The following is a 25,963-nucleotide window of genomic DNA, read 5'->3' as shown; positions in this document are numbered from 1 at the left end:
GGGGACATTTTCATTTCATGCTGACTTGCTCTCTACAAGAAATCAAAATATTAGCTTTACGAACGACTTAGTTCATAGGAATCCCAGATTAAAAAATGTGAGGATGGTTGAGCATTCCTCTTCATAACACATAAAATGGAGCTGTTATTGTCACCCAAGGGAAAATGGGATGTGTCATCATCTAACAATACCAACTGAAGCTGTTCTTTGGATTTCAGATATGACATTGACTCCAAAAGTCCTGATCTAGCCAAACACGTGAGTATATGGAAAGACTTTGTATATGCTTTTTGTATTTATGTGCATGTGTGTTTGCTTGGGTGTATATGCAAGTTCTTTGTGCTCATTGGCGATTATGCTCACATTTTGGCATGCATGATCTTCATTCTGCGGTTGGTTTTATGCAATCTAAGGTGATTGAAACTGATGTCATATTTTGTATCATTATCTAAGCTGTGCAAAAGAATACAATAAAATCTGAATGTATTCTAAAGTGCACTTAAAATGGGAAATACAGATAATTTGCAAGCTAAAAATATACAGTGACAAGAAAGTGAGAGATATTTTCACTAAACACTTGTTTTAAAAAATTTTCATTCTCTTAAGCAAAAACGTATTTTTTTCAATGCAAATTAGACTTTCTATGCAAATTATATTCAAAACTTTTTTCTTGGCATGATTAATGAGAAATATAATTTATTATAAAGTAATTATTAACAAATTCTTCTTCATCTTCTTATAGTATATAAAAGTTATATAAGTATTATAAAATAAAAATTGTATAATTACTTGATTTGCATAAATATATACAATAAAACAGGTACCAAAACTGTGCAGACAGAGTGAAAATAAACAACCCTAAGTAGGGACAAATTATAAAACTGTGATTTTGTGTAGAACCACCCGGATTTTTTGTTTGTGTGTCTGTCTATTTGTTAATTACAATTTTTTCAATGAAACTCAGACTTATGATTTGGTTTTCTCACTTTCTGTTGTAATCAGAGATCATCGTGGATGTTTTTTCCTTTCTCTCTTCTCCAAGATCCTATTCTCACTATTCTCTAACTCTCTTTTTTTCTCTTCTATCCTCTTTGGCCTACTTCAATGCGTTCCTTTTTTTCCTTTTCCTTTTTTTTTCGGTTACATGATATGCTCTGTTGTTATTGTTATATATGCGGCCTTACCTCCCTACTGGAAGCCCTCCGATTTCAACGTACGTCTCTGCCTTGCACTCCTAGACTTTTCTCTTTACCTGTACAACTCATTTATACCCAGAACCACCCTGACTCATTCTGCTCTCTCTTCTTTACTTCCTGTGTGCCTGCACTCCTCTGGGCCTTCTTTTTGTCTGGGCCACCCTTCTGTAGGACTTCCTGGGTCAGAGCTTCTGCACTCTGGGTGAGATAGTGGGTTCACCGGGCAGTCATCTGGAAAAGCCTTTGGGGTAAGAAGCTAATGAGCCGGGCTTACATTCTCAGTCAGATTGGGATGGATTCAAAGTTAGAGAAGCTCAGCATCTGTACCTGAAGCCATCTCAGATAAATTACTGGCCATATGAAACAGAGACATCACTTTCCGTGCAGCTGTTCTTAAGTAGATCACCTTTATTCCTGTTGAATCTATCTACCCTCTAAAAATGGTTCATTACATTTTATGCAGCATATTGGTAAATATTGATGTTTTTGCAAATAAAGCTACAATATGTTTGCAACCAGTGCCAAGGTTTGTTTGGCTAATGAGTCTTCTTTTGCCAGTTAAGTCATATACATGATTTTTCTTAATTAACTTTATAGTATGCTGCACACAGGCCTCGTATAACCTTGGCCAAAAAGCTATCATGCACTTCTGTTGATCAGTTTAACCCATCTTTCGGTTCAGATCTTTCTGAAATGAGCCTGGTGTTCTGTTGTCGTTTAGAGTGTTATAGCTGTGAAATGATGATGGATACTCCCATCTATCCCTCAACATCTGTGTCTTATGTCAGTGTAGCAGTTATTAGGCTTGTCGGTGCAGATTATAAGCATTGATGGAACACAACCAGAGACTTCCATTCTGCATTTATTGCTAAAGTATCTGTCATGCTACCCTAGAGTTTGGGGTTTCTTTACCTACTGGCCAAGGTTTTTCTGAAAATAATCTCTTTAACTTTTAAAACACATTCATTTATTTATTTAATTGTAAATAATTTTACAATTAATCCCCAACAGTGTCATACAGTGAAAACACTTTCATCATTTCTGCCTCATCTTAAATTGTGTTGTCTTTTATAACATTGTGTTGGACATTTGAAGTTTTTGTGGGATAAAGTGACTGATTCTTTTTTTCTTGCTAAGGCAAATTTCATGGCTAGCTAGCTTTCACGTTCCCCTTTAAAATTATATTTTTACACTTCTTGCATAATTTTACAATCACAGATTAATTCAAAAGTGAAGTTTTTTTTTTCATAATTTTCTCATATTTCACCTGAAACAAGCACTTGAGATATATGTTAGGTAAACTACTCTTTTACCTTTTTTTGTCCAATTTTATCTTTTACCAATTATATATTTTTTTGGCTGTGGTGGAAAAAAATGCCACAGCTGAGAGACAGTCGTATTGTGTGAAGAAAAAAAGAAATATTTATAAATTTTATATACAGCATATACAGTAGTTATAGTTCTATTGTGACAACTCTTGGAAGATTTTATAATGGTAATGTATATGGCAATGTTAATGTGTTTGGTCTTGGTGGAATAGATCTGCTATGCTGTTGCTGTAAATTATTGTACAGGAACTTGCTAATGCCTATACATATGGTGCAATGAGTATTTAAGATGTACTGCTGCTGCACAAATAGTGTATAAAATAACTCGTAGCAGATCTATACAGGTGGAGCTGGGGAAGCTGGAGAGTTTCAGAGGAACTCTGAAAATGCGCTGTGACCTGCTCTAATGCTATCTAGCCATTTCAATTTAAAGCAGCAAGTTGATTGGCTGCAAATGCAACATGAACCAATCAAGTAGTTTAATGCTGTGAAAATCATCAGTTTGTGCTAAGAACCCATGACAGAACTTGGCATTTACTTACATAAGAAATATAATCCACCCGTAAAATGTAAAAGTGCTTCTAGTTGAAAAAAAAAATGGTTTAGTCTACACTAGAGACATATTTTCCCTCCATGAGCTGGAACTGTTTTAAACCAGTGTTGCTTGGACACAATGCAAAGAGAATACAATAGATCTGAAATTTTGGAGGGAGATGTAACGATAGCCCGGTTTAGTTAGCCTGTATACACAGCTGACTGAGTGCTAGGGGTAAAGCAGACCCTATTGATCAACCTCAAACACCCACTCAATCTCATACCGCACTGAGGCGTACAAATTGCTTTCATTTATGGCCATTATCTGTGCAGAAAGGAGGGTATGATTGAAGGCTGTGGAGAAGAGATTGCCCAGTAATGATGAGCTGTTCTGCTCAAAATCTGTGGGAGTTTAAAAGCTTTGGGGGTGAATATGAGACCCTGATCTTTGTATAGTTTCCCCAAACTGATAAACTACACTTTTAAAAATACAGGTGATTCACGATGCCATAGGATAACCTTTTTGTCTAAATGGTTCCATAAAGAACCTTTAACATCTGAAGAACCTTTCTTTGTGACAAAAGAAGGTTCTTCAGATTACAAAAAGGTAAAAGTCCTGTTTTAGAGAGCTAAATATGGTTGTGTTCACACAGAATTCAGTAAGTTGTCAGAGTGCTGGTTTCAAACAATGAAGTGACTTACTTAAATTTTCTGCAGTGTCACTGACATACAGGTCCTTCTCAAAAAATTAGCATATTGTGATAAAGTTCATTATTTTCCATAATGTAATGATAAAAATTAAACTTTCATATATTTTAGATTCATTGCACATCAACTGAAATATTTCAGGTCTTTTATTGTTTTAATACTGATGATTTTGGCATACAGCTCATGAAAACCCAAAATTCCTATCTCAAAAAATTTGCATATCATGAAAAGGTTCTCTAAACAAGCTATTAACCTAATCGTCTGAATCAACTGATTAACTCTAAACACCTGCAAAAGATTCCTGAGGCTTTTAAAAACTCCCAGCCTGGTTCATTACTCAAAACCGCAATCATGGGTAAGACTGCTGACCAGAAGGCCATCATTGACACCCTCAAGCAAGAGGGTAAGACACAGAAAGAAATTTCTGGACGAACAGGCTGTTCCCAGAGTGCTGTATCAAGGCAGTGGGAAGTCTGTGGGAAGGAAAAAGTGTGTCAAAAAACGCTGCACAACGAGAAGAGGTGACCGGACCCTGAGGAAGATTGTGGAGAAGGACCGATTCCAGACCTTGGGGGACCTGCGGAAGCAGTGGACTGAGTCTGGAGTAGAAACATCCAGAGCCACCGTGCACAGGCGTGTGCAGGATATGGGCTACAGGTGCCACATTCCCCAGGTCAAGCCACTTTTGAACCAGAAACAGCGGGCAGAAGCGCCTGACCTGGGCTACAGAGAAGCAGCACTGGACTTTTAGACAAATTTTGCATGTCATTCGGAAATCAAGGTGCCAGAGTCTGGAGGAAGACTGGGGAGAAGGAAATGCCAAAATGCCTGAAGTCCAGTGTCAAGTACCCACAGTCAGTGATGGTCTGGGGTGCCATGTCAGCTGCTGGTGTTGGTCCACTGTGTTTTATCAAGGGCAGGGTCAATGCAGCTAGCTATCAGGAGATTTTGGAGCACTTCATGCTTCCATCTGCTGAAAAGCTTTATGGAGATGAAGATTTCGTTTTTCAGCACGACCTGGCACCTGCTCACAGTGCCAAAACCACTGGTAAATGGTTTACTGACCATGGTATTACTGTGCTCAATTGGCCTGCCAACTCTCCTGACCTGAACCCCATAGAGAATCTGTGGGATATTGTGAAGAGAAAGTTGAGAGACGCAAGACCCAACACTCGGGATGAGCTTAAGGCCGCTATCGAAGCATCCTGGGCCTCCATAACACCTCAGCAGTGCCACAGGCTGATTGCCTCCATGCCACGCCGCTTTGAAGCAGTCATTTCTGCAAAAGGATTCCCGACCAAGTATTGAGTGCATAACTGAACATAATTATTTGAAGGTTGACTTTTTTTGTATTAAAAACACTTTTCTTTTATTGGTCGGATGAAATATGCTAGTTTTTTGAGACAGGCATTTTGGGTTTTCATGAGCTGTATGCCAAAATCATCAGTATTAAAACAATAAAAGACCTGAAATATTTCAGTTGGTGTGCAATGAATCTAAAATATATGAAAGTTTAATTTTTATCATTACATTATGGAAAATAATGAACTTTATCACAATATGCTAATTTTTTGAGAAGGACCTGTACAATACTGTCTAAAAGTCTGAAAGTTTCACAGAAATATATTTTTCAATTCTACACTAAGTGTCGGTAGAGTTTTTAGTTTACCAAATGTTTATTTTGCAAATTCCTTGTGTAAAAAGCAGTGAAAGGCAAAGTTTATCACACCAAATACTGATTTGATTGGTTCATAGCAACGTCATAGAAAAAAAAAAGCATTATTACATAATTTCATAAGTGGCTACACTTTTGCACAGCATTGTACATTTGACATGAGGCACAATATATTACTGTGGATCTGATAATGTTAGGGCTGTCAACCTTTGAAAAATGCTTATGAGAAATGTATTTTTTTTTTTTATTATTATTATCTGTTTTTGGGAAGTCACAGTGGTTAAATCCTTTGTTGTGGTTATAGGCATTATTCAACGCTATCTCAAAATTAGAATTAGTTTGTCCCAAATAATGTTGAAATTAGTATACCAGAGTATACCGTTGCCCACAACCCACTGTACTTTTAAAAATTGGACAATTCGGTTCAGAACTACAAACACAAACAGAAAAACCACAAACAGGGCAGATGTGTCAGACCAGTAGTTAAGAGAGAGTTTTAGGTGGAGCGGATTTAGTGATTAATAATATCTAACTTAATGAAAAATTACATCTGCAAAAATGTTGTGAACTTTTATAAAGATATGCTGGGCCATTAACTTTCAAATGCATTATTATGCAAAAACACAAGGAAAGTTCTTCACATGGAGGACCCCCAACTGGCAGCATCAACATGCTGCTATTTTCTGTTCAATCTGGTAAGAATAGTTGACTGTAGTAAATTAAATGAACTGAAATGTGGAGTGTGCATAAGAAGATATTAACAGTGATAATGTCACAAACACGCCAGGTTCCACCTCCACACAATCACGGCGCACACCCTCACCTGAATTCTAAACATCACCACCTGATCCTCATCACCTGTCATCCACCACAGCACCATAAAAGCCACACACACACACCCAGTCATTGTCCGGTCACGTTCGCGACAAGATCATTCCTGCGCTACCTATTAGGACTAACTCCTCTTTACCTTCTCTCCAAGGATAACCTCCGAAGACCCTTTTTCCATCTTCTCTCCAAGGATTGCCTCCAAGATCCTCCAAAACCCCACGGTGCGTGTGTGTGGCCCATTCCTTCCCGGCACGGATCCTAACACCCATCCACTCCTCACTTCCCGCTCCTCTGCTTGTGTCAATTCAATAAATACCATCTTTCATCTGTTACTCCTCTGTCTCAGAGTGATCCGTAACAGATGACCGGACCTGCACCGAGAGACACAAGCATGAGCCTCACGGATCCCTTCCAAGAATTAGTTGATGCACTCCGTCGGACACTCATGACAGCACCTGCATCACCACCACCAGCGAGCACTTCCGCGGATCCCATCATCCCTCCTTCACCTGCCGAGCACGCCAGTCCCATGGCACGGCCAGCGCCCTACTCTGGTTCGGCGGAGGAATGCAGCGGATTCTTACTTTAGTGTTCACTGGTCCTGGAGATGCAACCCTCTCATACCCAACGGATCGAGCTAAGGTAGCTTTCATTATCTCCCAGTTGCAAGGCAAGGCATTACAGTGGGCAGATTCTCTCTGGACCCAGAATAACCCTGTAACCCAGTCATATTCTAGCTTCATCGAACATTCCCGAGAAGTTTTCGGCAAACCTGCCTGGGACTCCTCAATAGGTGAGAGACTATACCATTTGAAACAAGGGAATATGTCTGTCAATGATTATGCCTTGCAGTTCAGAACTCTGGCGGCCTCTAATGGGTGGAACGAACAGGCCCTTCTCACTACCTATCGCCAAGGATTGGAGCCCAGAGTGCGGTTGCATCTCGCTGCATATGAGGATACCATCAGCCTCGAGCGATTCATCCAGCTGTCCATCCGCTTCGCCACTCGTATGCAGTCGTGCTTAGAAGAGCACCAGGGCCAGGCGCATTCCTCCTCTCCGCTCTGCCGACCAGAGAACGTCAGCCGGCAACTTCATCTCCGGCGCCCTCTGCCGTCAACTCAGGCTCCCAACCTCGGCCACGCCGGCCGCTTACCAAATTCACACCATCACCGGCAGGCCGTTAAGCAAGATATATGTACGCCACTGCGTGGGCCCAATCTCCCTCCAAACAGGACTCCTTCACCACGAGGATATCCATCTGCTGGTTCTGGAGGATTCCACCGCTGACGTCATCCTAGGGCACCCATGGTTGGAGCAGCACAACCCGGTTATCTCCTGGAAGACCAGAGAAATCCTGAAGTGGGGAGAAGCCTGCTTTCAATCATGTATCTCCGGCTGTCCAGTTCCCGTGGAACGTCCCCCCGAATCACTACCAGTCTACACCACCTCTATTGAAAGCCCTGTCGTCAAACAGTCCATCTCCATACCCCAGTGCTACGCCCCCTTCAGTGATGTCTTCTGCCTGAAGCGGGCCTCCAAGCTGCCTCCACACCGGCCATGGGACTGTGCAATAGATCTGCTGCCGGGTGAACCAGTGCCTAGGGGACGGATCTATCCCCTATCCGTTCCCGAGGAGAAGGCCATGGAGGATTACATCAGTGAGGCGCTGGCTCAAGGATACATCCGTCCATCTACCTCCCCTGCTGCTTCGAGTTTCTTCTTCGTGGCCAAGAAGGATGGAGGTTTATGGCCATATATAGATTACAGAGCCCTCAACAAGATAACTCAGAAGTTTCGCTATCCACTTCCCCTCGTCCCAGCGGCCCTAGAACATCTCCGTGGTGCCACTGTATTCTCCAAGTTGGACCTCCGCAGCGCGTATAACCTCATCCGGATACGCGAGGGGGACGAGTGGAAGACAGCCTTCATCACCCCTACTGGCCACTACGAGTACTGCGTGATGCCGTATGGGCTAGTAAATGCCCCCTCCGTATTCCAGGATTTCATGCATGAGGTGCTCCGGGATTTCCTCCATCAATTCGTCCTAGTTTACATCGATGACATCCTGATATACTCCCGGAGCCAGGCCGAACATCGACGCCATGTTGCGGAGGTCTTGCAACGCCTGAGGGAGTTCCATCTCTACCTAAAGGCAGAGAAGTGCTCATTCCATCAGCCCTCAGTGCAGTTCCTTGGCTATACCATCGACCGCAGTGGCATCCGGATGGACAAGGGGAAGGTAAGCGCCATCCGGGATTGGCCCATTCCTACCACCATAAAGGAACTACAGCGATTCCTTGGCTTTGCTAACTTCTATAGACGATTCATTCAGAACTTTAATACATCACCAGTCCTCTAACCAACCTCTTTCGTCAGAAGCCCAAGTCCCTGTCATGGACTCCTGCCGCCACCGAAGCCTTCCAGGCCTTGAAGCTGGCCTTTACGACCGCCCCACTCCTCGTGCATCCTAACCCAGATCTGCCATTCATCGTGGAGGTGGACGCCTCTACCACCGGAGTGGGTGCGGTCCTGTCTCAGCAGCAGGGGACGCCCAGCTGCCTCCATCCATGTGCCTTCTTCTCCAGAAAGCTCAACCTGGCGGATGTAAATTACGACATTGGTAACAGGGAGCTACTTGCCATCAAGCTTGCCCTGGAGGAGTGGAGACATTGGCTGGAGGGAGCCAAACACCCTTTTCAAGTTCTCACTGACCATAAAAATCTGGAATACCTTAGAGCAGCCAAGAGACTCAACCCCAGACGGGCCCGCTGGACGCTATTCTTCACCCGCTTCCAGTTCTCCATCACTTACCGCCCTGGGGCAAAGAATGTTAAGGCCGATGCTCTGTCCAGATGTTACTCACCCGAAGAGAGGTCTGAGAACCCCGAACCCCTATCACTTGGTCTGCAGAGACCCTACCTCCAGCCGAAGCTCCTAACAACACTCCGCCGGGTTGCCCACCAGGACACCAGTACATCCCTAGGACACGTCGCACTCCTCTCATCCACGCCACCCATACATCACTTGGCACTGGTCACCCGGGGGTCAATGAAACCCTCTCGTTGCTACGGGAACGCTTCTGGTGGCCCAACATGGCCTCGGATGTCAGAAGGTACGTGAGTGGATGTAACAGCTGCGCCATGTCCAAGAGTCCTCGCCATCTACCATCTGGCAAACTCCATCCTCTGCCCGTCCCCAATCGCCCGTGGTCACACCTAGGAGTGGATTTCATGACCGACCTTCCTCCCTCTGATAATAACACATGTATTCTGATTGTTGTGGATCGATTTTCTAAAGCTTGTCGTCTTCTTCCTCTGAAGGGTCTCCCCACTGCCATGGAAACGGCAGAACTGATGTTTAACCATGTCTTCAGGTACTTCGGCATTCCAGAGGACATTGTGTCGGATCGGGGCCCCCAATTCATCTCCCGGGTATGGAAAGCATTTCACTCCATCCTAGGTGTGGCCATCAGCCTGTCCTCCGGCTACCACCCGCAGTCCAATGGGCAGACGGAAAGGAAGGTCCAGGAGATCGGACGCTTCCTCCGTACCTTCTGTCACGGCCACCAGAACTCCTGGAACCAATTCCTGGGGTGGGCCGAGTACGCACAGAACTCCCTCCGTAAACCCACCACCGGCTACCAGCCACCTCTGTTCCCCTGGTCTGGAGAGCCCTCTGATGTTCCCGCGGAGAGCGAGAGGGTCTGGGACGCGGCCCATCACCAACTACAACGGGCGCTCCGTAGACGCAGGACGGCAGCCGACCTTCGCTGTTCTGAGGCCCCCCAGTACCAACCCGGTCAGAAGGTCTGGCTGTCTACCCGAGACATCCACCTGCATCTACCCTGCCGCAAGCTTAGTCCCAGATTCATTGGCCCGTTCACCATTACTCAGCAGATCAATCCGGTCACCTACAAACTGCAACTTCCTCCCGAGTACCGGATTCACCCCACTTTCCATGTCTCACTCCTGAAACCTCACCATCCTTCTGTTCTTCCCTCCACAGAACCTGGCGAGACGGAAGCCCCCCCTCCTCTCCTCCTAGATGACGGCGCAGCCTATTCGGTCAAGGACATCCTGGACTCCCGGCGGCGTGGTGGGCAGCTGAAGTACTTAGTGGACTGGGAAGGATACGGTCCAGAGGAACGCTCCTGGGTCCCACGCAACGACATCTTGGACCCCGCCTTGCTGGATACCTTCCACTCTAGACACCCCAACCGACCAGCTCCCAGGGGTAGAGGACGCCCACCACGACGTCGGGGTCCCCGGCCCTCAGGAGCGGGCCCCGGGGAGGGGGGTACTGTCACAGAGACGCCAGGTTCCACCTCCACACAATCACGGCGCACACCCTCACCTGAATTCTAAACATCACCACCTGATCCTCATCACCTGTCATCCACCACAGCACCATAAAAGCCACACACACGCACCCAGTCATTGTCCGGTCACGTTCGCGACAAGATCATTCCTGCACTAACTATTAGGACTAACTCCTCTTTACCTTCTCTCCAAGGATAACCTCCGAAGACCCTTCTTGCATCTTCTCTCCAAGGATTGCCTCCAAGATCCTCCAAAACCCCACGGTGCGTGTGTGTGGCCCCTTCCTTCCCGGCACGGATCCCAACACCCATCCACTCCTCACTTCCCGCTCCTCTGCTTGTGTCAATTCAATAAATACCATCTTTACTCCTCTGTCTCCGAGTGATCCGTAACAGATAAGTTATTTGGCTGGCCATGTAACTACGCAACAGAGTGGTCCATTAATGACCCAAATGTGATGTGGTAGGACGTCCCAAAAATTGTGTACTCTTCTGCTGTACACTCTAAAATGTTCATTTTCTTCACCAAAAGAGTATGTACTTTTATGTCATAGTAGAAGTAGTCAAACTGAAATGCAGCAGTTGACTTTGGTTTTATTTATTTGAATAGAAAACTTAAGGAAGAAGAGAACAACTGAAGCAAAGTAACTTTGTACTTTGTGTGCAATTAAGGAATCAAAAAACACAAAAATTGTGTAAAAAAAGTCATCTTTATTACACACAAACTCTCTAATATTGTCCTCTTTCCACACCTCAATTATTCCCCATAGCCATGGAGCTGTCTTTGTGTATCTATTGCAGGAAACAGATTATAGCTTTCCCTCCATCTGTTCTGGGCATCTGATATAGATGCAGTCATCTCTTGAAATGTATCCGTTGTGTTGAAAAAAGTAAATCAGAGACTATACACTTGGCAGCTGAATACAGAGAATGTTTGGCAATAAACAGGGTGTAAGGAGAATTCAGCTGTTGGCTATTCTGCTTTAAAAAGACACTTTGAATTTCCGCAGTGTTAATTCATTATCTCCCCTTCACTTCACTTCAAAAGAACATTGCCCAGTTTTAGTTTTAATTAGAGTTGTCTAGTGTTCATATAGGGGATATAGAAGGGAAGTAACATAAGCCTTATTGAATACAGTACATTTGGCCCATCTGTGCCTTAAAAGCTGTGCCTTTAGTGATGCTGGTTTAATCAGATTGACCCCACTGTAAGGTGATTTATCTTATTAGTTATTTACAACTACAGAGAGAGAGAGAGAGAGATAATTTTGGGCCAGTGAGTCTTATCTAGGCCTCAGATTCGATACTCTGGCAGGACATCACAGCCATTTGTTTCTAACTGCAGGCTGTTTTAGCTTTTTACTGAAGAAAAAAAGTCTTTCAGATTTAAATGGTGACTAGACAGAAAGCACAAGTAGCTATGAGCTGTAGCGTGCAACATCAGACAGGGTGGAGGAATTAGACTGCAATCTTTTGCCCTCATTGATGGAATTGATGTACCTACTGTAGTCCCCCAAAAAATCACCCCATGAAAAACAAACTGCAAAAATGTGTTGTGATGTTGCTCTGATACACTGGAAGTATATCTACCTATCTTACTATTACAGACTACTTTCATTCAGTTATACTTTCATATATTATTAAACTGTCCTTTCACAAATGTAAGCAGCTATTATAGAAATGTAAATTATATTTATTTTATTATTATTATTATTATTGTTATTTGTTAAGTTTTTTTTAAGCAGTTTTGTGTTTTATATATGTACACACACACACACACACACACACACACTTCGTCATATATATATATATATATATATGTGTGTGTGTGTGTACTGTGTATATTTAATATGTATATGAAATATATATTACTATATATTAAATATAATTTATATATATATATATATATATATATATATATATATATATATATATATATATATATACTGTATATACATTTGAATATTTGTTAAATATGTATTCATATAAACATAATATACAGTACAGACCAAAAGTTTGGAAACATTACTATTTTGAATGTTTTTGAAAGAAGTTTCTTCTTTGATCAAAAATACAGAAAAAAACAGTAATATTGTGAAATATTATTACAACTTAAAATAATAGTTTTCTATTTGAATATACTTAAAAAATAAAAAAGTGAAAAAAGTGAAAGTGACGTGACATTCAGCCAAGTATGGTGACCCATACTCAGAATTTGTGCTCCGCATTTAACCCATCCGAAATGCACACACACAGAGCAGTGAACACACACACACACACTGTGAGCACACACCCGGAGCAGTGGGCAGCCATTTATGCTGCGGCGCCCGGGGAGCAGTTGGGGGTTCGATGCCTTGCTCAAGGGCACCTAAGTCGTGGTATTGAAGGTGGAGAGAGAACTGTACATGCACTCCCCCCACCCACAATTCCTGCCAGCCCGGGACTCGAACTCACAACCTTTCGATTGGGAGTCCAACTCTCTAACCATTAGGCCACGACTTCCCTAAAATCCAAAGGGGGCACCCGGATATGAACCGGGGACCTCTTGATCTGCAGTCAAATGCTCTACCACTGAGCTATACCTCCACAGACAATTTTATTCCTGTGATGCAAAGCTGAATTTTCAACATCATTACTCCAGCCTTCAGTGTCACATGTAACATCCAGTCTATCACATGATCATTTAGAAATCATTCTAATATTCTGATTTATTATGAGTGTTGGAAACAGTTCTGCTGTCTAATATATTTGATGAATAAAAGGTTAAAAAGAATTGCATTTATTCAAAATAAAAAAAGAAATTCTAATAATATATTTTCTTTACTATCACTTTTTATCAATTTAACACATCCTTGCTGAATAAAAGTATTGATTTTATTTAAAAAAAAAGAAAGAAAAAAAATACTGACCCCAAATTACTGACCAGTAGTGTATATTGTTATTACAAAATGTTTATATTTTAAAAACATAGCTTTTTTTTCTTTTTATTCATCAAAGTATCCTAAAAAAGTATCATGTTCTGAAAAAATATTAAGCAGCACAACTGTTTCCAAAAAAAATTCAGCTTTGCATCACAGAAATAAATTATAATTTAAAGTATAATAAATTTAAAAACAATTATTTTAAATTGTAATAATATATCACAATATAATTTTTTTCTGTATTTTGATCAAATAAATGCAGGCTTGATGAGCAGAAGAAACTTCTTTCAAAAACACTTTTGGTCTGTACTGTATATATACACAGTACACACACATATACAGATATATATATTGTGACAGGAGGAGCACAAGACAGACACAGTGGGCGTGGCGTCAGGCCTCGGAGAGGCTTTTATTAACAGAAAATCAAATAAAACAGGGGATAAAAGGTGGCCAAAGGGGAAGAGTGTCCAAAATAAACAGAGAATCTGGTCTCCTCGTCGTGCTGCGGGGTTCGTGTGTGTCGGGCAGTGTTCATGGAGGAAGGGTCCAGGTAAGGGGCGGAGTCCGACGGCCACACGCGCTCCCCTTTTCGGTCCGGGGCGCGAGGGGCGGCGGCTTCCTCTAGCGGCCGCATCTCTCTCGTTGGCCGCGGCGCTGGCAGGGGATGGATGGCCTGGCATCCTGGCCCGACGGCCGTGTAAAAGACTCCTTAATTGCTCCAATAACATATATGATCAATTTATCATTCAAGCATAGAATTGTTCCATCCTTCTGGAAAATGGCCTTAGTCACCCCAATCTTTAAATCTGGTGATAAATTAAATGTAGCCAACTACAGACCAATCAGTATCCTTCCAGTGGTCTCCAAAGTCGCTGAGAGGTGGGTTGCTAAAATTATAAATGAGCATCTAAATAAAGGCCACTCCCCCTTGCATCCGATGCAATTTGGGTTCCGCACCAATCATTCAACTGAATTTGCCAACAGTTTGTTTGTAGAAAAAGTAAAAAGTAAATTGGACAATAGTGCTTGTGTCAGTGCTGTGTTTTTAGATTTAAAAAAAGCATTTGACACTGTTAATCATGAGATTTTATTATCTAAATTGACATATTTTAACTTTTCCTCAAATGCCATTCAATGGATTAAATCGTATTTGGACTCAAGAAAACAGTGTGTTAACATTAACAGTGTCAAATCGTCTTTCCTAGATGTCCCTGTTGGTGTGCCTCAAGGGTCAATACTCGGTCCCTTATTATTTTCTTTATATATAAATGACCTTCCAAACACTTGTGTTGATGTTGAATTTCAAATGTATGCTGATGACGCAGTCATCTACACAAGTGCAAAAAGTGTTCAAGAGGCTTCTGCCATCCTGACCTCCGCTTTGGTCCCTGTAAATGAATGGCTTTTTAAATCCTGTCTGCTACTCAATACTAAAAAGACAGTTTGTATGATGTTCACTAAACAGTCCCGCGACATTAAACAATCTGGTGTATTTTTAAGAGGAGAAGAATTAGAAATCGTCTCGGAATTCAATTAATCCATTCAATGGATTAAATCGTATTTGGACTCAAGAAAACAGTGTGTTAACATTAACAGTGTCAAATCGTCTTTCCTAGATGTCCCTGTTGGTGTGCCTCAAGGGTCAATACTCGGTCCCTTATTATTTTCTTTATATATAAATGACCTTCCAAACACTTGTGTTGATGTTGAATATCAAATGTATGCTGATGACGCAGTCATCTACACAAGTGCAAAAAGTGTTCAAGAGGCTTCTGCCATCCTGACCTCCGCTTTGGTCCCTGTAAATGAATGGCTTTTTAAATCCTGTCTGCTACTCAATACTAAAAAGACAGTTTGTATGATGTTCACTAAACAGTCCCGCGACATTAAACAATCTGGTGTATTTTTAAGAGGAGAAGAATTAGAAATCGTCTCGGAATTCAAATACCTTGGTGTGACCCTTGATTCCACATTAAGTTTTAAAAAACATGTAAAAAGAATATCGAGTACAGTAAAATTAAATCCACGAAATTTTAAACAAATCCGTCAATTTATACAATTTGGGGCTGCTAAGGTGTTTCTACATTCTATGATTTTATCACATATTGAATATTGTTGTACAAGTTGGACATTGACTGGTATGAACACACTCAAATCAATAGAATCACTCTATAAAAATGCCTTAAAAGTCTTTGATAAAAAACCAATTTCCTTCCATATTTGTAATATATTACAAACACATAATCTATTAAGTCTAGAGAATTTTAAACATTTTAAATATGCCTGTTTTGTTTACAAAGTGCTAAATGGATTAGCCCCATCTCCCATGTCGGACTCAAAGTGGTGCCAGGACACAGGCTTCCACTAGAGGTGACTGTGAGGTGCCTTTCAGAAGAACAGCCTTTGGACAAAATGCTCTGTCTGTGAAGGCTTGTAAGTTATGGAACAGTATCCCCATCACTGTAAGGGAATGTTCCACATTTCCTATATTTAAAATCAAACTCAAAGTGTGGCTTAAAGCAAACCAGTTTTGTGACCATTAAGTGACTTTTATTTTACTTTGCTTGAACTTATTCATTTTTGTCATTTTGTATGTTATAATTTCTGTATTTCTGTAATTTGCCAATTAAGGGACTACGGATGTAAATTAGCCCTGTGGCTATAATCTGGCATGTTTACGTCTGTTTTTGTTGTTTCAATGCAGATGTTCATTAATGTGCATTGTCCCTATCAAATAAATAAATAAATAAAAATAAAGTAAACCAGTGCGGTTACCATCCGGATCGCGGGTCCGGCAGCTCCCTCGAGTCCCTCAACGCACCCTTCCTGGACCCACAAGGACACCAGTGTGCATGCACGGGGAAGAGACCGGTCTCCCGAGGAGAGGCTCGTTGGGCTTTTAAACAGCGGCGGTGATGAGGCTCCATTTCCTTCAGGTGTGCCCCATCACACGCCGCCAGCCCTGACTTGTGCAGCGCCCCTCCTTTCACACACCCACTCCAGTCGGGAGCCTGGTGAAGGGCGGCGATTTAGAACGGGTTGCCGGTGACAATCAGGGAGGAGGCAGCTGACTCGTCACATTCCCCCTCCCAAGTGACATCCCTGTCATCAGGGCGCCGCCCACACGGGAGTGCTACCATCCTCAACCAGGCTCCAAACGGTCGGAGTGGGCGGGGATTCCTCTCCGGGCAGTCCTCCCTCTCGCAGCGCACCGGAACAGGGACAGAGAAACCGGGTTTTAGTGACAGCCTCAACCAACCACAGGGTAAAATGACAATAACAGAGAAGTCACTTACCCCTTTTGTGGCTGGGAGGCTGTCCCTGGTTTTCCTCAGTCCCAGTCCGGGTTCTCACGAACGTTTGCAAGCGTGAGGGAGTGACGTCACCAGATGTTTCCCAACTGCGCTGTCTAGGCTCCGCCTTGCCCGCATTCTCCACCACTGTGACGGGAGGAGCACAAGACAGACACAGTGGGCGTGGCGTCAGGCCTCGAAAAGGCTTTTATTAACAGAAATCAAATAAAACAGGGTATAAAAGGTGGCCAAAGGGGAAGAGTGTCCAAAATAAACAGGGAATCTGGTGTCCTCGTCGTGCTGCGGGGTTCGTGTGGGTTGGGCAGTGTTCATGGAGGAAGGGTCCAGGTAAGGGGCGGAGTCCGGTGGCCGCACGCGCTCCCCTTTTCGGTCCGGGGCGCGAGGGGCGGCGGCTTCCTCTAGCGGCCGCATCTCTCTCGTTGGCGGGGGTGCTGGCAGGGGATGGACGGCCCGGCATGGCCGTGTAAACGGGTGCGGTTCCCATCCGGATCGCGGGTCCGGCAGCTCACGTCTCTGGTGCATTTATGCATTTAGAAGATGCTTTTATTCAAGGCAACATCAATTTTTTTTCAAGGTACACATTTTCTCAGTTCTTTCACTGACCTTGGCGTTTCTATTGCCTTGCTCTATAGTCTGAGCTAACGGAAGGAATCATATATGGGAAAATATTTTTAAATATATGTCCCATCTAAATAATCATATTGAATATGAAATCTAGTATTAATCCATCACCTTGGATGAATTAAATTGGAGTTTACACATTCAGCACAGGAAACCGTGATGGTCTAAACCGCTCCATATTATGCAAATACACAAACATTCACACTGAAGTATGGGACTTTTCAGTGCATTTTTTATAGGTCCCCATCACAAAATGAAATTTTAAGCCATTCTGTCACATTCAGAGGGCTCAGGACAGGAAATGCATTTTCCATTCCATCTAGTGCAGCACTCTAGCTAGGGTTGTTTATAAAGGCAACTGTTATAATACTGTACATATTGAGTGCTCAGCTGAGGTTTTAAACTGCAGATAGGCCATGTAAAATACCTCCAGTGCCGTTAACAAATTTGACTTTAAGGACATTCCTCCTGTTGTCATTTTGACAGTAGTTGATTTGTTCCCTTAGTGGTCAACACAAGGGCAAAACAAATGTCTCAGGAGGGCACAAAAGCACACTGCCATCTCAGTGACCTCTAGAAGGAGTGACTTTCCAACTCTGACTACTCTGACTTGCTTCACAGTGCCATATTGTTAAACAGACTCTATTATAGATGGCAGCATTATATGTAGATGGCAGCATAGCCACAAGGACAGAAGCAAACAGAATTATAGATATGAATGCTATCAATCACTATGCATGGTCAGGTACAGTAGCAATGGTAGAAAGAAGAAAATGCATCATCTACGACTCGCAAATTACTCACTGAAGAATATCTCATTCAAGGGTAGCAAGATACCCAGAGTAAGCACAATTTCAGGTCTGTGACAAACATCCTCTTCTCTCCTGCTAGATGAATGGGCTACGCTTAGCAGAGGTAGACCCTGTGCTCCATCATTATGTTGAATTGATTGCCACATACAAGATTTGTTTTATGAAAAAAATTTAATTGTGGACATGGATGCATTCTCGCACAATAAACAATAATAGTTCATTTGAAGCTTGTTTAAGTGCGATGTGTCTTAAGTAGCATTGGATGCTGAAAATGAGTCTTCATTATGGTAAAGAAATGGTCAGTTAGCCTGGAGATTTCATATTATTTTATGGATTATACAGCCATGTGCTAATCATATGCGGAGCTTCAGTTTTCTGGTTTGGTTGAAGCCATTTTGCATGTGTTTCTCTGACTGCTAGAATATTCTCTTTTGCTGTGTTTAGGCCACTAAAACCCTAAAATCTACAAGTGGTGGAGAATGGTGCACAAATCTTAATTCAAATCCACGTGTGTTTAAGGATTATGGATGCCTATCTAAGTATGAAAAGCAATTGGATTTAAGTTATAACCTCATTCCAACCCTTTGCGGAGTTCTGGAGCTTTATGTAATGCAGCTTGACTACTACTCGCTTGACGCAGTAAATCAGTGGTCCGTCATATTTCACCCTCTGCTCTGTTTGTCTTAGTTTCACATGAAATGAGTCTGGATAAACTTATTCACTTAATCTCTTTGTTAGACAGATGAATGGAAATGTTCCTAACAGCCCAGTGGTCTGTGAATGCACAGCTTATCGCTCCCAAACAGGGCTGTTTATTTTAGGTACTCTTGTAACATACGCGCTCACATACTCAGAGACACATGAATAATTTAATCTGCCTTTCTGTTTCCGTTTTCTCTCGTTCTACTTTCTTTATCAGGTTCAATACATATTATCTTATATATTTCAACCCTTTTGTGGAGCCCATGTGGGTCCCCAGACCCAAGTTTGAAAACCCCCGCCATAGAGGACATTAATTGGCCACTGATTATAAGGCCTCGGACAGTGTTCATGGCACCATAGTACGATGGGCCTGATTGTTCCTCTCTTTCTCTGAATCTGGTCCATTTCTTTTTTTTCCCCTCTCAACTGTCAACCCGTTGTCTGCTTAAATACCAAAATAATTCTTCATCCTAATGATGAAATGTGCAGACATCTCCGCAAACCTCACTGCCTGCTGTGTCGAATAACAATGCTGGCCGGCGTTATTAAATACTGTTATGCATCTTCCTCAGTCATGTGGGATGACATTTAACCATTTTTGATTACCCAGGAGGCTTTTGCCAAGTTTAAAGAATCATGGGACTGCACATTTAATTACAATGAAGTTTATTATATTCTTTTGTACAGTATACAATGTTCCTTGACTCATTAAAGGACAAATTGAAGAGAAATCTCCCTTTACTGTAAACCCTGCACTCTTTGTCAACACTTTGATGAATAACTTCTGATTTAGCATGTAGAATTACCTCATAAGCCATAAGTAGCAAACAATTTGTTAGGCTGACATGTAATTCTATAAATCACCTCCTCTTCTCACATGAATTGATCAAATCAGGCCAGCCCGTGTGGAATGGGATGCTGAACAGCTACCATGATGAAGAAAAGGCTGCAATGAGTGTAACGAAGTGAAATATTCTGCATAATGCTAACTAACTCCTCAGCCAACTTTCTTTTATCTGTGATCAGTATGTAAAAATATTCCACCTGTTCCTTAAGGACAGTACTTGGTGCACATACTTTGTTAAAGGACTGTTTGATCATAGCGAACACTGGGCTGTGTGATGTTGACTTATAAGTCATCTGGTTTTGAATGGCAGATTTGGGACAGTATCGTTGATCCTTTGAATCTCCATTGGCTCCAATTAAAGGTTAGAAAGTTGAAATCAAGCTTTCGGCTATGTATAAAAAAAATGCCTTGATCTCACTCCTCATGCTGGTGTGCATTCTAGATCATTGTTATTGCTTATGTCAACATTATTGAGCTTTCCCTTGGCAGGTGCAGTGCTGTAAATGCCAACAGAATCTGCCAATAGTCAAATCAGTTATTGCATACTAAAGTATCTAGCTAAAATATAAATAAAAATGAAGATTTTCTTTTTTTTTCTTTTTTTCTTTTTTTGTCTTGTGTTTAAATGTCAAAAAGTGGAGATGTCTTTTTACAATATAACTTGCTAATTAAATTTATATAGACTAATAACTGTAAAAAGTTTGAGGTTAGTATTTTACTTTAAATTTAAATTTTAAAGGTCAATGGCACAGTCTCATGGTTGATAAAGTGGTAACTCCATGGCGGCCTGTTTACTGAAAACATCCTTGATCATCTGGTAGTCAGGAGGTATTGCTGGAGTTGTTTCTGGTCTCTCAATCTAATTGGAACTGAGGGCCACCTTACTAGGGGTGGATGAAGGAAGTGCAGGTGGCTTCAGAACCGACGATACACAGTTCTGAAAATAGTATTCACTACATTGCAGGATCTCACCAGTATTCCACTTCACACTGGGAGAGTGTTGGTTTAACCAAGGACATCCCAGGATGATTTCGGCAGTTGAATCTACCAGCACCAGGCATGAGGTTCATGATGCAAACATCCAATGCGAAGCATGATGGTATGAAAGCAGGATCTTGCCTATGCCCAGTCATTTTCCAGAGATGGTGGTTGTTGAGAGGTTTTCCTTTAGAGGTTTAGTTGTCGAAGGAGATTGAGAGAGATGAAGCTCATGGAGGATCCTGAGTTGAGAAGGGTTTGTACTGAAACAGATCAATGAGTAGAGATTACCAGCACGGTAGTGCATGACATTGTTGAAATCAACATTGTAACTGAAGGGTACTCACCACTGGGCATGGTGGCTGTACTGGGTAGACTTTATATGGTGGTTGATTAGTGCAGACAGGCGAGGAGAATCAGAGCTCTGGTGAATGTGAACAAGTTGGTGTTTTTCTTTCTTTCCTTTTTTATATTTCATTAAAACATGTTTATTTCATTTTTATTATGTTATTCAAAAAATATTAACTAGTTAAGGTTCACGTTGGCAGATGTATATGTGTGTGTGTTTTTCTTTCTTTCCTTTTTTATATTTCATTAAAACATGTTTATTTCATTTTTATTATGTTATTCAAAAAATATTAACTAGTTAAGGTTCACGTTGGCAGATGTATATGTGTGTGTGTGTGTGTGACACACACACACACACACACACACACACACACACACACACACACACACACACACACACACGTATATATATACACATCTGCCAACGTGAACCTTAGTTAATATTTTTTGGCTTAGGTCCAGGTCTTGATATTGCTTCAATGGCAAAACTGTATGTAGTTAAAAAAAAAAAAATTAAATAGCTTTTTCAGTTCAAGCTAGATGAAAGGAGAACTAAACCCAGGTGAGTTTGCTTTAATAAGAATATCAGCATGCTGCATTCAATGTCAGCTGAAGGCACCAAGGGGTTCAGGTGTTTGATCAGACGCTAATGCATTGGGAATGCAGCAGGGAGAGGCATGAGCACCATTGATTTTGCTTTTCTGCAGAGCACAGCTAACACACAGTGTTAAAAGCCACTTTCCAAATAAACAAATGGCCACACCAGTTGGGTTTGTAATAGGAAACACTGCCATATTTCAAACAGTTTCATCATTTTTATTCTCCTGTTGCAATGAAGGACCGAATGTACAACAACCTGTGAATGAATACGGTGATATTCATGTTTGTTCATGTATTTGCAATGACAGTGCAACATGTTTTAATATTGCTGTCAGTTGTTAGCTTTCATCTTTTTGGTGTTTTGGAAGTCTGTCTCTGATAGCACTAATCAGGGCACATGACCCTAGAAAATGAGTTGAACTCCATCAGTTAACGCATTTACTTGGTTCATGTTCAAAAATTGGATCTAAGAATTGGTTTGGCTCAACATCTTGCCACTCTGTCAGTGATTCAAGAGTAATTTGTTCAGACACTAAAAAAGTCACTGGAGAACTCATAAGAACAAACCACATTTTTTTTCTTTAGTAAAGAAGTAGTTTCTAAAACAGTAGGTTTCATCTTACAAGTCCTCTCTAATGTGATGAAAAAACATGAGCAGCAGCAAACACTGACCTTTCTAACCTACATTGTGGAGGTGAGACTGATGCAATTCAAAACAACTATGGTGATCCTGCACCTTCAGAAGGTTAACGGGAAAACTGGCCTGAAATCCATTGTGTATCTGAATTATTCATTGTGTGTAATTTTTTACAGAAGTGTTTCCTAAAGGCAGAGGGGAAATTGTTCCCTAACTTAACCTGGGTCCAAAAGCTCATTTTACATCCTTTCAGTGACTCGAGTGGAACTGTTCTGCTTTTAATAGTCTCAACTCCAGATTGTGAATTTGTTTTCCACTTGCCCTTTGAACTCAAATCTATTTAAAAAATAAATAATATGGATGCATTTAACTGATCAAAATGCACAATAAAGACATTTATGACATTGCAAAAGATTTCTATTTCAAATAAATGCTGTTCTTTTGAACTTTTTATTCATCAAGGAATTCTGAAAAGATGTATCACAGTTTCCACAAGAATATTTAGCAGCATAACCATCTTCATCATGACAGTAAGAAATATTTCATGAGCCCCAAATCAGTTGAACTGGAACAATTTCTGAAGGTTCATGCGTCACTGAAGACTGGATTATTGACTGCTGATAATTCATCTTTGCCATCCCAGGGATGAATTACATTTTTAAATATATTCAAATTGAAAACAGTTATTTTATTCTAAATATAGTTCACAATTTTACTGTTTTGCTTTCTGTTTGATCGAATACAACAGCTTTGGTGAGCAATAAGAGACTTCTCTCAAAAACATAAAAACATATTTTGAAACAGTAATATGCTGTGTGTGTGTACTGTCGTGACATTGTTATATTGTGGTTTAAAGTAATTATTTTCAAAAATATTTAGTATAAACATATTTTACAGCTATTTTACATATTTTTTATAGTAATGCATAACATCAATGAGATATGCAAATATACTGAGAGTCATTTCTGCACCTGAGCATTTAATACATTGTTTATTTGTTAGCTTTAGTTGGCAGTAACCCTGAAGATACACGAGAGGATGCATTTTCTTTGCACTTAGAGGGGTTAGCATAATATCTTCTACTTGACTGTGCAACAGTTTACATCTAAGTTTAGCATCTTGTGTGATTGATAGATATAAACTGGTGTGAATCAGCCAAAGATTGAAGCTTTACAACATCCTGAACACATCCCGAGGCAGAGGTTTATTTTAACACTTGATGGTTGCTGTTTGTTGACAGTGCACAGGATGCATTCAGGGCAAAAACAATGATCTGAACTGAAATATCCAGTTTTTGTCAGCACACTATGATCTCCAGCTCCCCAGTATATCATCTCGGCTTTTAAAATGCTTCTGATACTGCTTTTCTCATATTCTGCTGCTGTTGCATGTAGCCTGTGCAGTTCTGTGAACTGTAATTATATGGGAATCGGGTCATTATCAGGAGGATTTTTGGGTCATTATCAGGAGGATTTTTTTTTAACACTATTCCTGCCCCACTGTTCCCAGTAACTCTAATTCACTGCATATGTTTTTTTTTTCAGTGGCATCCCTGGGAAGAGTTGTGGTACCATTATTCTCTCTGCAGAGGAACTCGGAAACTGTCGAGTAAGTCAGCAGTTTTACTTTATCCTCCACAGAATAGTTTTACTCTGAAATAACTGTTTTCGCAAACCCCTTTCTCTTCGAAATGCTTGCAACTATTCAGCAGTGAAAACCTTTACTGAAATTATTCACTTTGATAAGAATGCTGACTGTTATACTCTTGAAATCAGACCATTCACTGCCTGGCAGCCAAATACATTATTCTAGAAAAAATTAACAGGAATGTGCCTATGTCTGAAATATAAGTTATCTCCACAGACAAAAGGGAAACAATTTCAAAAACAATTTGAAAACGTACTCGGTTACTAACGTAACCTTGGTTCTCTCTAGAAGAGGGAACGAGTACTGCGTCTTAGCTAAGACGCTACGGGAAAAGTCTCTTTTCACGAAATACTGAAGCAAAAAATTATCCTTAATTTTGAATTTTTGTAAAGCGCATTTGCAGCAGCACACAGCCATAGGCGAGACGGCTCGCTCGCTCATTGGCTGCTCTGCGGCAAGTGCACAGCCTATCGAGCGCAGGCTGATGCCATATCAGACCAATAAGGGCGCTTTGCGCCCTTCACGCCACTTCCCGCCGAAACGGGTGTGGCCCAATCTTATAAAAGGAGCTCGAAAAGGCTGACTCACCTGATTTATTTCATCGCCGAAGCGAACCAGAGTGAATCGTACGCACGGCAGAGAACGCAGTACTCGTTCCCTCTTCTAGAGAGAACCGAGGTTACGTTAGTAACCGAGTACGTTCTCTTACGAGAGTTCTCTCGTACTGCGTCTTAGCTAAGACGCTACGGGAACCCCATGTAAAACGCCGTGCGTGCAGGGATCACACACCAATAAACCTGAAGCAACGCCCAGGATTTACAGTGCACAGTCCCCCGAGGGACTCACAGAGAGCCCAGGACAGGAGAGGGGGGAGCCCTCCGTCCCATATCTAGCGGCACCCGTAGATGCGACAATACAATCATCACACAGTCGAGGCAAGGCCTGACCAATGTGGCAATGCGGGTCTTACGCAATACTGCCCATATAACAGTCGGCAGCGCATAATGCTCACGAACTCAGAATTCCCATCAGGGCCCTGATTCGGCTATACCGACAGCAGCCTTGCTTGCAAGGCGGGAACCTCCAGGTTATAGAACCTGATAAATGTAGACGGCGAGGCCCAACCTGCCGCCATACATATATCCTGCAAGGAGATCCCAGTATACCACGCCCACGACGAGGCGACGCCCCTCGTGGAGTGTGCTCTGACGCCCGGTGGGCACTGAAGGCCCCTGGAAGCGTAAGCCAACGCTATGGCGTCAACTATCCATCTGGATAGAGTCTGTCTCGAAACAGCCATTCCCTTGGAACATCCACTGAATGAGACAAACAGCTGCTCAGTCTGTCTAAAGACAGCGGAGCGAGACACATAAGCTCTTAAAACCCTAACAGGGCAAAGAAGACTCGAGTCTCCATCCTCTCCTGACACCGACAGGGCAGACAGGGCAATAACCTGAGCCCGAAACGGCGTGTTGAGGGACTTTGGCACATAACCGCGCCTAGGTTTGAGTATGACCCTTGAGTCACTAGGCCCAAACTCCAAGCACGACTGGCTCACCGAGAGCGTGTGCAGGTCACCCACACGCTTCACTGAAGCGAGAGCCAACAAGAATACCGCCTTGAACAACAGATGCTGGAGGCTAATCGATTGGATAGGCTCAAAAGGGGGACCCTTCATGGCCTCCAAAAACGGCCGCGAGGTCCCATATAGGGACTGACGGAGGTCTGGGAGGATTCAGCCTCCTAGCTCCTCTAAGGAAGCGGATGACCAAATCGTTCCTTCCTATTGACTGACCGAGCGCTGTTTCAGAAAACGCTGCGATGGCCGCCACATAAACTTTGAGCGTGGATGGGGCTCTGCCCTTATCCAACAGCTCCTGTAGGAAGGAGAGAACCTCCGTCACCTCACAACTAAGGGGTGAATATCCCCGAGCTGTGCA

The 25,963-nt window shown here is 42.2% G+C and overlaps 1 protein-coding gene and 1 non-coding gene across 3 annotated transcripts in view; one reads left to right on the top strand and one right to left on the bottom strand.

The window, feature by feature from the left end:
• The window catches only part of LOC132114598 (copine-5-like), a 102,329-nt gene that overhangs the window by 30,064 nt on the left and 46,302 nt on the right, over positions 1-25,963 (top strand). Inside the window, exons 5-8 of one of the 2 annotated variants that reach the window (XM_059522794.1) lie at positions 219-258; positions 1,199-1,213; positions 1,368-1,444; positions 23,921-23,984. In XM_059522794.1, coding sequence (XP_059378777.1) covers positions 219-258; positions 1,199-1,213; positions 1,368-1,444; positions 23,921-23,984 — 196 coding nt within the window. The remainder of the gene's footprint in view (positions 1-218; positions 259-1,198; positions 1,214-1,367; positions 1,445-23,920; positions 23,985-25,963) is intronic. The other variant, XM_059522795.1, reaches the window with a different exon arrangement.
• On the bottom strand, positions 13,108-13,179 carry trnac-gca (transfer RNA cysteine (anticodon GCA)). Its single transcript has one exon. It is a non-coding gene; the product is annotated as a tRNA-Cys (tRNA).

The sequence above is a fragment of the Carassius carassius genome, chromosome 34 (assembly GCF_963082965.1).
Source record: "Carassius carassius chromosome 34, fCarCar2.1, whole genome shotgun sequence".
NCBI classification, from domain to species: Eukaryota; Metazoa; Chordata; class Actinopteri; order Cypriniformes; family Cyprinidae; genus Carassius; species Carassius carassius.
This window is presented reverse-complemented; position numbering and strand designations above follow the sequence as displayed.